This window comes from Gobio gobio (assembly GCF_949357685.1).
Source record: "Gobio gobio genome assembly, chromosome: 5".
NCBI classification, from domain to species: domain Eukaryota; kingdom Metazoa; phylum Chordata; class Actinopteri; order Cypriniformes; family Gobionidae; genus Gobio; species Gobio gobio.
In genome coordinates, this window is record NC_137101.1 from 21,092,850 (window position 1) to 21,107,900 (window position 15,051).

The following is a 15,051-nucleotide window of genomic DNA, read 5'->3' on the forward strand; positions in this document are numbered from 1 at the left end:
CAGTTCCTGTGACAGTCCCGTTACAGGTGGTCAAATATGCATACTTCCTTGCTACACAGTATGCAAACAGTATGTGAGTAGGATGTTTGAATATTCAGTATGATCATGATACTGAATAGTAGGCAAACAGTAGCAGTACCAGAATGACGTACTGCCTTAGATGAGATTCAGAAGTGTACAAACAGTGGCTACTTTGCTATCCCATGAGGCCACAGGTGCTGGGGAACCATCACATTTGAAAAGTTGGCGGAGAACTGTGAGTAGACAGCTCTTGTCAAACATAAAGGCCTGTTCACACCAAGAATGATAATGCTATTATATCGTCTGGTGCGTGCTTTAAATGTTTGAGCTCTTTAAAGTCAGGTGGATTCTGATTTGCTGTCCATGTTTTTATCATTCATCAGCTGAAAAAAAAAAGTTATTTTAGTGAATCCAGCAATATCATTACTCTCATAGAACCTTGATCTGACTGAAGATCACACAGGTCAAAGGGCAATGCCAATGATTTAATGTCTTGGAATGTATTTATACTACACATTAGGGTACTTACAGAAAAGTCAAAGTTATTAATCAAGAACAGTACTTTATATTAATGTACAAGAAATTGGACACTGTATTCACATAGTGTTTGAGATTGACAACTGTTTTACATACAGGTGGTGACGGTAACGCTTTACAATACGGGTGCACTAATATGCATTAAATAATGCTTAAATAATGCACGAGTTAATGTATGACTCATGAAGAACTAAACCATTTATTAATGATTACTGCATCAGCAACTAATGAACATTCTATTATTAATAGATTAGGTAATATATGAATTGCTATTAATTAAATGTGTCATTGTGTATTAATTCCCTAATAACATATTATATTAACTAATAATGTAAACTCATAAGTTAATTACCACAATGGTCAAAGTTATGTACTTCAACTTCCAGTTGTCTGCTTTAATTAATCATTAGCTAATGATTTGCAAAGGTATCATTATTTTATGACTTTACGTGTTGAGGCACATGACATATTAACTAATTGTTAAGTAATATATCATTGTGGTTATGGGTTTTGTATTAATCTTGAATTAGTTAGTTAACAGTCATGTGCCTCAACAAGTAAAGTCATAACATGGGTACTGACATTATTAGTTGATATAATATGTTATTAAAGAATTAATACATGACACTTTAATTAATAGCAATTCATATATTGCTTAATCTATTAATCATATAATTTATTAGTTGCATGCAGTAATCATTAATAAATGGTTTAGTTCTTCATGAGTCATACATTAACTTAAGTTAAGCATTATTTGATGTATATTAGTGCACCCGTATTGTAAAGTGTTACTGGTGTGACTCTCAAATTTGTCCTGTTCATACTACAGTGGATGAGAGCAGGATTCAATAGTGACTGTAACACTATAATTCTCTTCTGTGACTTTTTCCTGTAACCATCTGTTTTTGTTTTTTTTTATTCCCCATGTGATGTAGCAATTTTTTCATGGCCAAATGCTCCTTCAGATCCCAAAAGCAAACAAGAATGGTGGAACCTGTGAACCTTTTCACAATCACTTCCTTCTGCAGTGCGACACCATTGAGGGTCAAAAAGGTCTAAATTCTTTGTTGGTTTTTTCCCCAGAATTATAACTTGCCTTATCAACTGCAGCCACTTTTCTCTTCCCGTTCTCATTGCAAGGAAGGCAGTAGAATAACAATCAAATAGCTTTTTTTAAAATTCATATCTATTTAAACCACAAGGGACACATCACTGCGGCATGTTGAAAAGACGAGTGCCTTATTAAGCCAACACAGCAGAGACTTGGACCCAGAAACAGTATTATCGGAAGGTCGATGAATCAAGCGAATAGTGACTTTAAGTATTTCATTGTTATTCTAAACTGCATTTTAGGTTCCCTCTCAGAAAATGTTACCAACAATTGTAGTTTTAAGAGTACGACTTATAACTACGGCAGTACCTTTAAAGTGACAACTTTGTACCTTATTTACCCCTAAACGGTTCTTTGTAGTACCTTATGGTTATATTACAAATGAAAGCAGTAATGTGCACCTTTTAGGGGTAGATAAGGGGCAACTTTGTAAGGGCACTGCCCAAATGACAAGCTGTTGTATCCGAAAAGGCTTTTTTTTTCTGACTGTGTAGTTGCTTGGTCAGTTTATGTCATTTTGATTAAAATGTTTGTCCTGTGCTACTTCTTTCCTCTTCCTTCAAAACAAACCAGAAGTTGTCTTGCTCTCCATCATCCACACAATACCTCTTCCGAGAGATCGACAGTTTAGTGATTGACTCTGGTGAAGCAGGTGCTTGTATGTATGTTATATTTATGTTGATGACATGACAAATAGTTGTTGACTGCATTTCTGTTTAGCACATATCAAATGAAATTCAAACTTTGGTTATAACTCCTGAAAACTCTAGCTTGTCACATTGTCATTGTCACATTCAAGAATGACAACTGAGTTCTGCTGTTTTGGAGGTAACCACAGTTTCACCTGTAGTCGTATTTAAGGGTGTGAATTTACCCAAATTCAATTCAAAATTCACAAGTATTGCCACATACCCTTTACGTCACATCACAGAAGAGAGGAAAGATGTTTAAGGAAAGTCAGGAAAAGATAGGGTAAATGATTTGGACAGAACAGATAGAAAGGAAGAGATGATATTGGCAATGGAGGATGGAGAGAAGAGAGAGAGAGCAGAAGAGATGGTCTGATGAGTTATGTATAATTCAGTAAGTTATACATTATTAAAGAGAGTTCATATTTAGCTGTTACACACACAGGCATAAATTAAGAGAAAGAGGGAGAAAGCACAGACAGAATGAGAAAAATGAAGATGAGATAAAGTCGGTCTGAGTGAGTGTGTGTGTGCGTGTGTGGATTTAGGAGAGTAACGCGGATGTACAGATCAGCATTAATGCTCTGGGTTAAACGCAGCGTTAATCTGGACCAGCGAGGTTTGTGCTGCGAGGCTCTTTTCGTGACGGAGATTACCGAATCCCTCTGCACACTCTGGGCCAATTTCCAGTTCAGAATTCCAGGACTCTCATTCATGTCTTGACTTTCCTTCTAGAAGCATCGAATTCCATGAAAACCAGCTGCATTTAGCTTGGATTTAAACAGGCCAAACTGCATCATGATGGAACATTTTACTCAGTGTATGAAAGGCCTCATGACGGCATATGTATATGTGTCCAATATATAGGCAGCCGTTCAGACGTCTGCAAATGCAGATTTGTGGTTTGGGTTGGAATCAAGTTCAGTTCAGGATCAAGTGCCAATTTTCCAGTTTCCATTCCAGTTTTTAGGTCTTTTTTTTATTGTGAAAGGAAAGCAGTAGTTCATATAAAGTCCTGTTAAGCCATGGGGCATCAAATAAACAAAAAAAGATTAAGTATATCTTCTAAAATTAACACTCGCCAAGTGCCAAATGCAAGTAAAAACTGGCTTTGGCGAATAAATGCAACAGGACTCCTGGCCAGTTGGCTCATAACTTTTTAAAGAATGGCAAACGAATGAATGATTTGCATTGTAAGAACAATAGTCTGACCCTTTCTGGTGTAAGCAATGACTATGAATAAAGTCAAACAATGTGTAAATTATGCTGTCAATTCAGGGAATGTTTTTAAAGGCACTTCTGCTTTTCATTGAGGTGCAATCTGTTGAGGTTTTGTCTGTTTTTTTTAGCTACAGGCCATCTATCGTAAGTGTGTTTTAAACAAAACACAAAATAACAATGACAGTATTTATATTTTATCAATGCAGTATATGCATTCTGAGTTAAATTTGAGTAACTGAAATGTTACTTGAATGTTGTTTAAAGGTTCCATTGATTAATATTTCATGCATGTATTTTTTTTTAAATACATCCCACAGTCATGTTCTACAGACTGATACCTTGGGGCCCTATCATACACCCGGCACAATGCGGCGCCAGGCGCCCCGCCCCGCAAGTGTTTTTTGCTAGTTTCAGCCTGACGCAGTTATCATTTTCATGTCCTGTGTCACATTGTTTAAAATAGCAAATGCAATCACACCCATCTGTTCGCCCATGGGCGTGCTGGTCTGAAAACGAGGTGTGTTCAGACGCATTGTTGGCGCGTTGCTATTTTGAGGCAACTGAAAACAACTGCACCATTGACCAACAAAAACCTAGTCTAAAATCAATAGCGCAGTATTTATTTTTTTGTTATTTAAAGAGCGCATTAGTAATATGCGCCTATATGCGGGTCCACAACGTGCGCACTCTTTGCTTACTACACACACAGGGACGCGTAGCAGCACACACACACATTTTTAAATATGAAAAATTAAAGGATTAAAATGTAAAAGATTATTATACAATACACACATATTATAAGTGACTCGTCAGGTTGAGGGTGTCTATATTCCGCCATATAAATAGTGAATCTGCCCTGGTGCAAGCGCAACTGCCTTTTAAAGGGAATGGTAGATGAGACTCTGATTGGTTTATTGCACGTTATGCTCAAAACACACCCATTACTCATTAAGAGACTAGGGACAACCCTTTTAGACCATGCACCGGGCGACCATTTTTCCCGTTGTTAAACTAGTGTTTTCGGACACGCCCTAAGCGCTTTAGACCATGTGCTTAGATCGTGAAGTGAAGTGACGTGTGACCAAGTATGGTTACCCATACTTGGAATTTGTGCTCTGCATTTAACCCATCCAATTGCACACACACAGTAGTGAACACACACACTGTGAACACACACCCAGAGTAGTGGGCAGCCATATTGCTGTGGCGCCCAGGGAGCAGTTGGGGGTTCGGTGCCTTGCTCAAGGGTCTCACCTCAGTCGTGGTATTGAGGCGGGAGTGCTTATTCACTCCCCCCACCGACAATTCTTACCGCAACCTTCTGGTTACAAGTCCGACTCTAACAATTGGGCCACGACTGCCCCATTAAATAGGGCCCCTTAAAGCATGTGACTTGTTAATGGTGAGGTGTGTTTTTACAATCAGGAGTTGTACTTTTTACAACATGAGGAGCAAAATCATAATGGGTTTGTAGTTTTGTTGTAGCAAAAAATAAAATAAAAAGCAATCTCATTGTGTAGGTTACTTCTCTGAATGAAAGTGTGTTTAAATTTCATGGTAGCTGTGTTTGAGTCTAAACTAAAATCACCATCTCTCTGGAATCCCTCACTCTCTGGCACCTACCCATATGTGTCTGTGTTGATGACCAATATTAAACAGACATGCTTTGAACTCCATAGTGACTGATGTCTGTTTCTTAAAATAACTGGACCGTGACCTTATCTCCTGGTCCTGTAGTCTAAATGTTTGTGAGCAATCTTGTTTTAGGACATTGGGAACGGATGGAAAGAATAGAAAACATAACACCAAGAAAGAAAGAGAAAGGGAGGGGGGGGGGGGGGGGGGGGTTATATGTTTGCTTATATAACCACACTCATTGTAGTGCAAATACCTTGTTTAACCTCATCCCAGTAAAACCATTGCAAGAAATAGAACAATTAAATGAATACTCGGTTATAATTGTTGCAGTTTTCAGTGAAAGCCTTGAGCAGTACCTCAGGAGGACTGCTTACAACATGACCTGACTAGACGCAGCACAACTCGTTTCAAGCGACAAGTAATTTGTCTGTTCACACTAAAAGCAGAAAGGCTATACGACACAACACAATCAAAGCGGAACATGTTTCATGTCTGATACACGGTGTGGAGCAGCATAATTAGGACACAGCATTCACTATATGTAGTGTGTTGGTGCAGATTATTTTCTGATCTATAGCTTGTCGATAAAAGAGCTGAATGAGTTGGCAGCATTTTAGTGGACAAAATGACCATTACAATATGGTAAATTAAAAGTCAGCCTGAAATCAAAACTGGCCTTATTTTCTTTATTAATGCATGTTACTTTTATTGATGACATTATGGCTGAATTTCTATGAACCACCATTTATTTTTTTCTCTACACCATTATTCTATTCTATTATATTCTACAGACTTCTGAATTGCACTAAATTGTGCAGTGAACAGGAGGAAAATTATGTTTATAATATAATGTAATAAATATAATTAATATAATTAGTGCTGTCAACTCGATTAATCGCGATTAATCACATCCAAAATAAAAGTTTGTGTTTACTCATTCATGTTTATATAAGACATTTTTGCTAATATATACTGTATAGATTTTTATAGAATTTATACTATATATAAATATAGCTTTTTTTTCCTTAAGTATATACATGCATGAGTGTTTATTTATATATACATAATAATTACACAGTACACACATGCAATTCATTGCGATTAATCGTTTTGGCAGCACTTAATATATTTTTTATTAATTTATTTCTTTATTTACTCAGAAAACAGATGATGTCAGCTGTTTTGCTGTCCCTGGTGTGTGTATGTGTGTATCTCTGGGATGTGAGTGTGAGTATTTCAGAAATGTGAGCGTATTTATTTGTCTCAGGTGGGTGAGTGTGTGTGTGTGTGTCTATGTCTCAGGTGTATCTGTGCGTACGTCTCAGGTGTGTGAATGTGTGTGTTTGTATGCCTCAGGTGTGTGCGTGTATGTTAATGCTGAATGACGGCTAATTATGTGAGAACACATCCTGGGGCATGTAAACATTAGTTGGCGTCCTGCTTTGTTAAGGTTTTGGTCATGTTTTGGTGTATATGTGTGTGTGCTATGGCTGAATGACCAGTGAAGCGTGACTGAGCTGCTTGATCTGATTGGCTGGCTTTGATAGCAGTGATGTAATTGAACAGATGGTAATGGATGACACCTTCAGTGTGCCCCGCCCACTCACCCCACACACACAGCAATGGCAGAGTTTTTGAATGTGCATCTTAACACAAGCACTGCCGTTGTGTTTTGTCTGTATCTCCCTTTAGTAAACACTCTTTGTGGCACTGTCTTACTCTTTGATCTGTGTGTGTGTGTGTGTGTGTGTGTGAGAGAGAGAGTCAGAAAATCAGGCAGCCAAAGCCCTGTGTGTATCTCACCATCATTATCCTGTCATTGGTTAATTTTCTTCTCCAGTAGTTGGGTCTTTTCTCACTTATATATTTATTTTAGCTTTATGGCTTCAGAACATTTGTCCACTCCATTTCCCACATTTCCCTGCTGAGTCATGAACAGCAAGTATTTCGTGCTTTGCAGCTCACTGCTGCATGTGTGACATCGAGCAATGACGCGGTGCCACATTAACCTGGCACACATAAAGTCAAAATGAAACTTTTATGATGCACAGCTCAACCTCACTTTAAAGGGCTTTGTTCCACATATAATATTCTGATACATTAAAATTATTAATATTTTTCCACATATTAATAAACCCATTGACCTAACAGAGTTTAGCGTGTCTCCACTGAACGAAGGAAACTTAGTTCACCAAGATGCGTTACAAGATCTGTTGATGCCACCACATACAGATCTGCTGCTCTCTCTGTCACTTCTTCTCCCACTCATGCTTTCTGTTACCTCAAAAAGAAAGATGACACTTTCTCCCTTTGAATCTGGGTTATTCTGGCCTTGTATCTCTGCAGATGAATTTTAAGCAGGATGTTATTTATACTGTGTTGTGTGTGTCAGTGTTCTGGGGTCCACAGGGTCCCATGTCTCTTCCTGTGTTTGGATCTGTCTGCAAGTAATGTTATACTAGGTTTTAAGGCTTAATGTGTGCCCCCTTTTCCACACTATTAAAATATTTTCTCGATTCCTATTATATTTCGATACTTAATGATTGTAATGATTATTGATCTTTGAATCGATTAAGATGCTTGCAGGGGCCAAGGGGTCAGATTTTGTTGGTTAGCATTGTCCAGTTTGCATCTTCCTCCACTGATGGCAATTCAATAGTAGCTGTGTATATTGACAAATATTTTCTTATTTTTTTGCAAGCAACAAATGTCATGTTTTATATTCGGACAGCTGTACAAGAGAATCAACACTGAACTTTTAAACTTGTTATTCAGTGTTTCTAGCATTTAAAAAAGTCTAATTGAACCTTTTTGTGATTTTATATATCCTGTTTCTCAGACATGCTTTACAGAAAAACTGTATCCAAAGTATGGGTGTAGAAGAAATGACAAAGACAGTGAACTGACTAGATACAAGTAATGTTAATGGATAACATGTTTATATTCTGCTTTGTACTCTAGTTTCATATTTACTCGCTCCTAAATATCCCAGTCATTTTAAGTCAGTCCCTTACTGGCTAACTGAGCAACACCCAGCAAAAAAAAGCTGTATGATGGTCCAGACTTGGTGTGCCTGTAGTCAGAAATCTGGCTATGGTTGTATCCGAAATCACATACTCTCTCAGTATTCTTTTGAATAAGTATGACTGTCACGAAACAGTACGAATGTGTGTAGTATGAATGTAATCCTGATGTGCTACATTTGTTGTCACAGCTTTCACCACACCCCAAAACAACGCCACACTTTTAAACGCACCCCCAACAATATCACACTAGATGTGTTCAACTTCGGGCTGTGGCTGGATCCATTGAAAAAGGAGACGTGTTTAGTCGAATTTAATTTCTTGTAGTGAAGCTTGCAGTGTTTGCATACTTTATCTCAGATGAAGTGGATTAGATGCAATATTTGTCAAATACACAGACATTTTTATGTAGCAACAGAAACGCTTTTCATTCAATACTTTACGTACTGCTAAATACAACACCTATATGCAAGAGTAAAGTTTAACATAAGCATATGCTATTTAAATGCCAATAAAGTGGGATCTGTATTTTTTATTTATTTATGAACTGGCTTTTATACACTCACCTAAAGGATTATTAGGAATAGGAACACCATACTAATACTGTGTTTGACCCCCTTTCGCCTTCAGAACTGCCTTAATTCTACGTGGCATTGATTCAACAAGGTGCTGAAAGCATTCTTTAGAAATGTTGGCCCAAATTGATAGGATAGCATCTTGCAGTTGATGGAGATTTGAGGGATGCACATCCAGGGCACAAAGCTCCCGTTCCACCACATCCCAAAGATGCTCTATTGGGTTGAGATCTGGTGACTTTTTAGTACAGTGCCATTTTAATACAGTGAACTCATTGTCATGTCCAAGAAACCAATTTGAAATGATTCAAGCTTTGTGACATGGTGCATTATCCTGCTGGAAGTAGCCATCAGAGGATGGGTACATGGTGGTCATAAAGGGATGGACATGGTCAGAAACAATGCTCAGATAGGCCGTGGCATTTAAACGATGCCCAATTGGCACTAAGGGGCCTAAAATGTGCCAAGAAAACATCCCCCACACCATTACACCACCACCACCAGCCTGCACAGTGGTAACAAGGCATGATGGATCCATGTTCTCATTCTGTTTACGCCAAATTCTGACTCCATCTGAATGTCTACCATCTGAATGTCTCAACAGAAATCGAGACTCATCAGACCAGGCAACATTTTTCAAGTCTTCAACTGTCCAATTTTGGTGAGCTCGTGCAAATTGTAGCCTCTTTTTCCTATTTGTAGTGGAGATGAGTGGTACCCGGTGGGGTCTTCTGCTGTTGTAGCCCATCCGCCTCAAGGTTGTGCGTGTTGTGGCCTCAGAAATGTTTTGCTGCATACCTCGGTTGTAACGAGTGGTTATTTCAGTCAAAGTTGCTCTTCTATCAGCTTGAATCAGTCGGCCCATTCTCCTCTGACCTCTAGCATCAACAAGGCATTTTCGCCCTCAGGACTGCCGCATACTGGATGTTTTTCCCTTTTCACACCATTCTTTGTAAACCCTAGAAATGGTTGTGCGTGAAAATCCCAGTAACTGAGCAGATTGTGAAATACTCAGACCGGCCCGTCTGGCACCAACAACCATGCCACGCTCAAAATTGCTTAAATCACCTTTCTTTCCCATTCTGACATTCAGTTTGGAGTTCAGGAGATTCTCTTGACCAGGACCACACCCCTAAATGCATTGAAGCAATTGCCATGTGATTGGTTGATTAGATAATTGCATTAATGAGAAATTGAACAGGTGTTCCTAATAATCCTTTAGGTGAGTGCATATATAAGTCAACTTATGAAGTCAACTTATGACGTTCGCATGTTTTTTACATTCAAAACATCATAATAATAGGCTATTTTCTACCCTGGTTTGGAGCCTCTCTCATGGAACGCTCAGTTTTCATGGGTATGCCGCACTGAAGACTTGGAAGTAAACGCCCACTGCTATGATTGGATAACAGTTTTGCATATTATAAAGAGCTTCGCCTCCCCCTCACTGCAGAGTCAGACAAATCAGCATGATCAAAAACTTCAAATAAAGTGCAACCACACATTCCTAATATTAGAATCTGAAGGAAGCTTATGCAGCGACTGTGTTCTTCCACACAGCGCAATATCTTACTATGCTATTTGCTCGGTAGCTCGATCCGTTTAGCTCCACGTAGGCCCATGTTATTTATGTTGTATTTCTTGCACGAGTCGGTGGGTGGGGCTACAGAATCAGGTGTACTTCTTCTGTTGAGGCGACGTTTCACCACGCTCTGATGTCACAGCGTGGCACATTCTGAGATTGAGCGTTTGCTGGGCCTGGTGTCTATAAAAGCTTTTCTTTGACCAACAAGGAAGTTTTGAGCTCCGAAACTTACAGGATATTCTTTTATCACAATGAACTTGTATATATCAAAGGCTGAATGAAAAGTTGATTTCTCAATGCATGACCCCTCTAACTAACATGACGCAATATAGCAGTAAGAATACATAAAAAGAGTTTTGGGATTTTTGAGCTTAAAGGAGTAGTAATAAAAAGGAGTGGGGGGGGGGGTTAATAAAGGCCTTTTGAAGCGAATCGATGGGTTTTTTTTAAAGAAAAGTATCCATATTTAACACTTCATAAAGTAAAATATCAAGCTTCCGGTAGACCTCCTTGCGTATTCAACTTACGAAAAAAACTTAACTGGCACGACATATCACTAGAGCGTAGCATAAGCGTTTTGAACGGCGAGAGGCGTTGCGCTTTCTGCGTAAGTTGAATACGGAATGCGGTCTGCCAGAAGCCTTAATTAATATTGTTCTGTTTATTGTAAGCTTGTGCTTGTCTGTTGCTTTAAATGCTAGAGCTCGTTATAGCAAGATTGATTCTGATTGGCTGTCAATGTTTTTATTGGTCTTCAGCTGGATAAAATCGTTCCTGAAAGTGCATTCCAAAACGTTTCTCTGTGCCGTTATCGTTATAGCTGTGGTGTGAACTCTGCTATTGATTTTAGAGCTATATCTTTATCTTATAGATATCATCCTTGGTGTGAACGGGCCTTTACTTTTACCCACAATGGCACTCCCTTAACACCCCCAAACAATGCCACATCTTTTACAGTGTGATTAAAAGTTGTAAGATAGTCGAAAGCAGTGCGGTATGTTTTATTCTCTCGCACAGTCATGGTAAAATCATCAACTGACATCCACTGCTGAGATGCAGCAGTGAAAAAGCTCTTACTGTACAGCTCAGAGAAAAAGTGATCGAGTGTATGTGTTTTTGTATGGTGAGATGAATATATGAATGGTGATGCTGACTCATAAAACAGTATGCGAAAGAGTGTGTGACCGTGGTGTTAAAATACACTCATCCATGCAGTGCACTAGATTAACACATGCTGAGGGATATGTGTGTTTGCTTAGTTGCTGGAGTGAAAATGATGACATATGGTCAAAAAAGGCCATATTTTGGAGATCCTCTGCCCAATCTCATTTAGTCCCTCCCTGATTATGTTTTAGCCTCTTTTTGCTCATCCAGTACTAATATAGCTACTTACAAAATGTTGAATAAATAAATGTATTTATCTATTTAAAATAGCTCTTCTTCGGTATATAAATGGGTAAATAAAAATGTCATTAAATGTCGTTTAAATTAAATTTCAGGTCATTTTCCATTTGCTAAAGGCTTTATGAAGTTTAAAACTACAGATTTTTTTATATTAATTATATTATTGTTATTATTTATTCATGCCATTGTCATGTTCATGACTGAAGACCATTAATTTGTTTGTTTTTTAAAGTTTAATCATTTTTACAACCTTTTTTCCTTGCTTATATTGCTCATTCATTTGTTCACACTTTGCAGCCCAATACTGATCTCAGATCAGAGGGAAAGGGGATCCCCTAGTGTCTGTGATATGGTTGCAGAATGTGATTGAATTTCAGGTCATCCATCAGCAATATAGATTCCAAACCGAACAGCTTTAGTGGCTGTCAGAGCTGATGGCTCATACTTGAGAAGGTTTTCTGTGAGGTGCACATTTGATATCTGTGTATGATTGTGGGATTTGAAATGTGGTGATTTTTTTTTTCTTCTTGACATCCAGTCTTTCCTTTAGGTCAACTTTACAAGTATATATGTGTGTATAGCTCTTTTTGTTTGTTTTGGCTTTTATGGATGATCATGTGTGTCTCCTGATAAAAAACACAATTATCTCCCAATTGGAAGAAAGTGTGTGTGAGAGCATCTCTCAAGTGAGTGAATCGAATGTGGGTACTTTTAGAATCTTCCTTTTGAAAGTCCTTTATCCAGAGCATGGCATTACATTACATTACATGCAGAGCATGGTAATAGAGAGCGTTTTAGGAGAGTCAGCATGTCATCAAGAAAAGCCCACTTTGACTTCATATATTTCAACAGTCTGATAAAAGTGCTCTTCTTACTCTCAAACATAACAACTCTCAAACAAAACCTAGCACTTTCATGATCTAAAAACATCTAATTTAAAGCTAAAGTATGTAATTACACCACTAGCATCACCCTACAAATAAATTAATTCTTATATGATGTTTCATCTAGACTTTGGCTTATTCAGTGGGCTGAACCATTTAACACAACGGGAGAATCTGACAACGGGGAGGGGGCTGTAGAGAAAAAGGAGTGTAAAGAATGGGAGAAATTGACAGTTCTGTGGTTTACTACTGTGATCTCACTCTGTCTCTCATTGCTGACACACACACACACTTCAGTAGGATGGTTGATGGTAGTTCTCTTTGGATTTTACACTCTTGGAGTGCAGATGGACATGAGACACAGTACTGCAGGGCTGCCATGTGTGATGTTTAGTGTGATATAGGAATACTCAGTTGCTATTGGCCAGTATGATTAAATTAGAATGCCACAAAACAATTAACATAAAAGAACATCGATTGGCTTTTCACACCTGAAATTGGTCACCCAGAGGATATAAAATATAAATACCAAGGGTTTTAAATCTTGGGTTCCCAGGCTTCGACATTTCACGCTGCACATTTGTAAACCCATTTGTGGATGGTTGGTCGTATTTGCACATTTACAAGGTTAATAACATTGATTGGACAAGTACAGCATGTGACAAGCACACAAACTGTTTTAATAACCGCTTGTCCATCTGGCTGTGGGCTTTTTTTGTCCCTGTGGACTTTTATAAAATGAATCTGGGTCTGGGACAAGGGTAAATAAATAAAATATTTGATTTATTATTATTATTATTTCAGCTTTTAAAATCTACCCTAAAAGGCATTAGAAAAGTTAAATCAAGGTGGCATTAAAAAGCAGCACAGAACTTTTGTGGACAATTTCCTTTTTTGTGTGCGTTTGTGCAACATTAACGTCTTTCTGACACTCTCTCATTCACTGTTTCCTTCTCTTCCTCTACAGGCTCCAACTATTCCAGTCCGTCGTTGGCTCCGGTCCCCAGTCTGAATGAGGACGAGCGTGTGGGGGGTGGGGGTGGGGTGTTGGGTCTTGCACCTGAACACATTCCCACCCCTGGCGCCCCCCTTAGCTGGCAGGCAGCCATCGACGCGGCACGGCAGGCCAAGCTGATGGGCACCACCGGAGCCCCGATCTCCACCGTGAGCTCCACAGCACGCAAACGCCAGCACTACACCAAACCCAAGAAACAGGCCAGCACTGCCTCCACACGCCCACCCCGAGCCCTTCTCTGCCTCACTCTTAAAAACCCGATCCGCAGGGCGTGCATAAATATCGTGGAATGGAAGTATCCTTTTTTGAACTCTGACCTGCTTGTTATACTGATATATGTATATATATAATATATTATACTACTGTTCAAAAGTTTAGGGTCAGTAAAAATGTTTAATGTGTTTGGAAGAAGTGCATTTATTTAATCAAAAATACAGTAAAAACGGTTATATTGTGAAATATTATCTATAATAGCTCATTTCTATTTTAATATATCACAAATGATGGCCAATTAGAATTTCTAGTCTTATTAAATAATGCTCACAAAACATTTCTTATTATTATAAATGTTGAAGACGGTTGTGCTGCTTAATATTTTTGCGGCAACTGTGATAAGTTTGTTTTCAGGATTCTTTGATGAATGGAAAGTTCAAAAGAACAGCATTTTTTATATTATAAATCTTTTGTTACAGTGGAGAAGTCTTTACTGTCACTTTTCAATTTAATGCATCCTTGCTGAATAAAAGGAATGAAAAAAAAGGCACTGATCCCAAACTGTGAACGGTAGTGTGCATATGTATATCTGTACTATAACTGACCACATATTTAGTTTGAAAGATCGCACATGACTCTGACAAGCTGGTGCAGGACCTCAAACTGACGTCACATTAGAGAGCAGCCAATACTTATGAAGGTTCTATTTTATCTTTAGTTTGTACATTTGCATTCTTGGCAGACACTTTCCTCCCAGAGCGACATCCAAAAAAGTTTCACATTGACATTGTCTCTATGACGATTGCTTCGGCAGGTAGCAGAGGAGACGGTTGTTTTCTGAATGTCAGAAAGTCTCACAATTAGTCATGATCTCCGTCATAAATGTGTTTTCACATTGATTCACAGTAGTGCATGTGAATATACTGTATGTGGTTATTAATTGCTGTATTATCTGTTTGTTAGTATTACAGATGTGTTCTAAAAACTTTGAGCTGCCTTTTGCTTTTATTGTGTGTTTATAGTCCTTAGATATGAATGCCTCTTACATCCAAATCCAAAAAGGGTTAAATCAAGATGAGCTTTGAGTCATTTAAATGCTCCCATCAACTGCCCTTTTACAGGAGACTGTAGGACA

The 15,051-nt window shown here is 38.4% G+C and overlaps 1 protein-coding gene across 4 annotated transcripts in view; it reads left to right on the forward strand.

Annotated features, from left to right (window-relative positions):
* cacna1c (calcium channel, voltage-dependent, L type, alpha 1C subunit) overlaps positions 1-15,051 on the forward strand; it is a 143,845-nt gene that overhangs the window by 34,462 nt on the left and 94,332 nt on the right. For all 4 annotated transcript variants that reach the window (XM_079818245.1, XM_079818247.1, XM_079818246.1 and 1 more), the window contains exon 2: positions 13,656-13,998. In XM_079818245.1, coding sequence (XP_079674371.1) covers positions 13,656-13,998 — 343 coding nt within the window. The remainder of the gene's footprint in view (positions 1-13,655; positions 13,999-15,051) is intronic.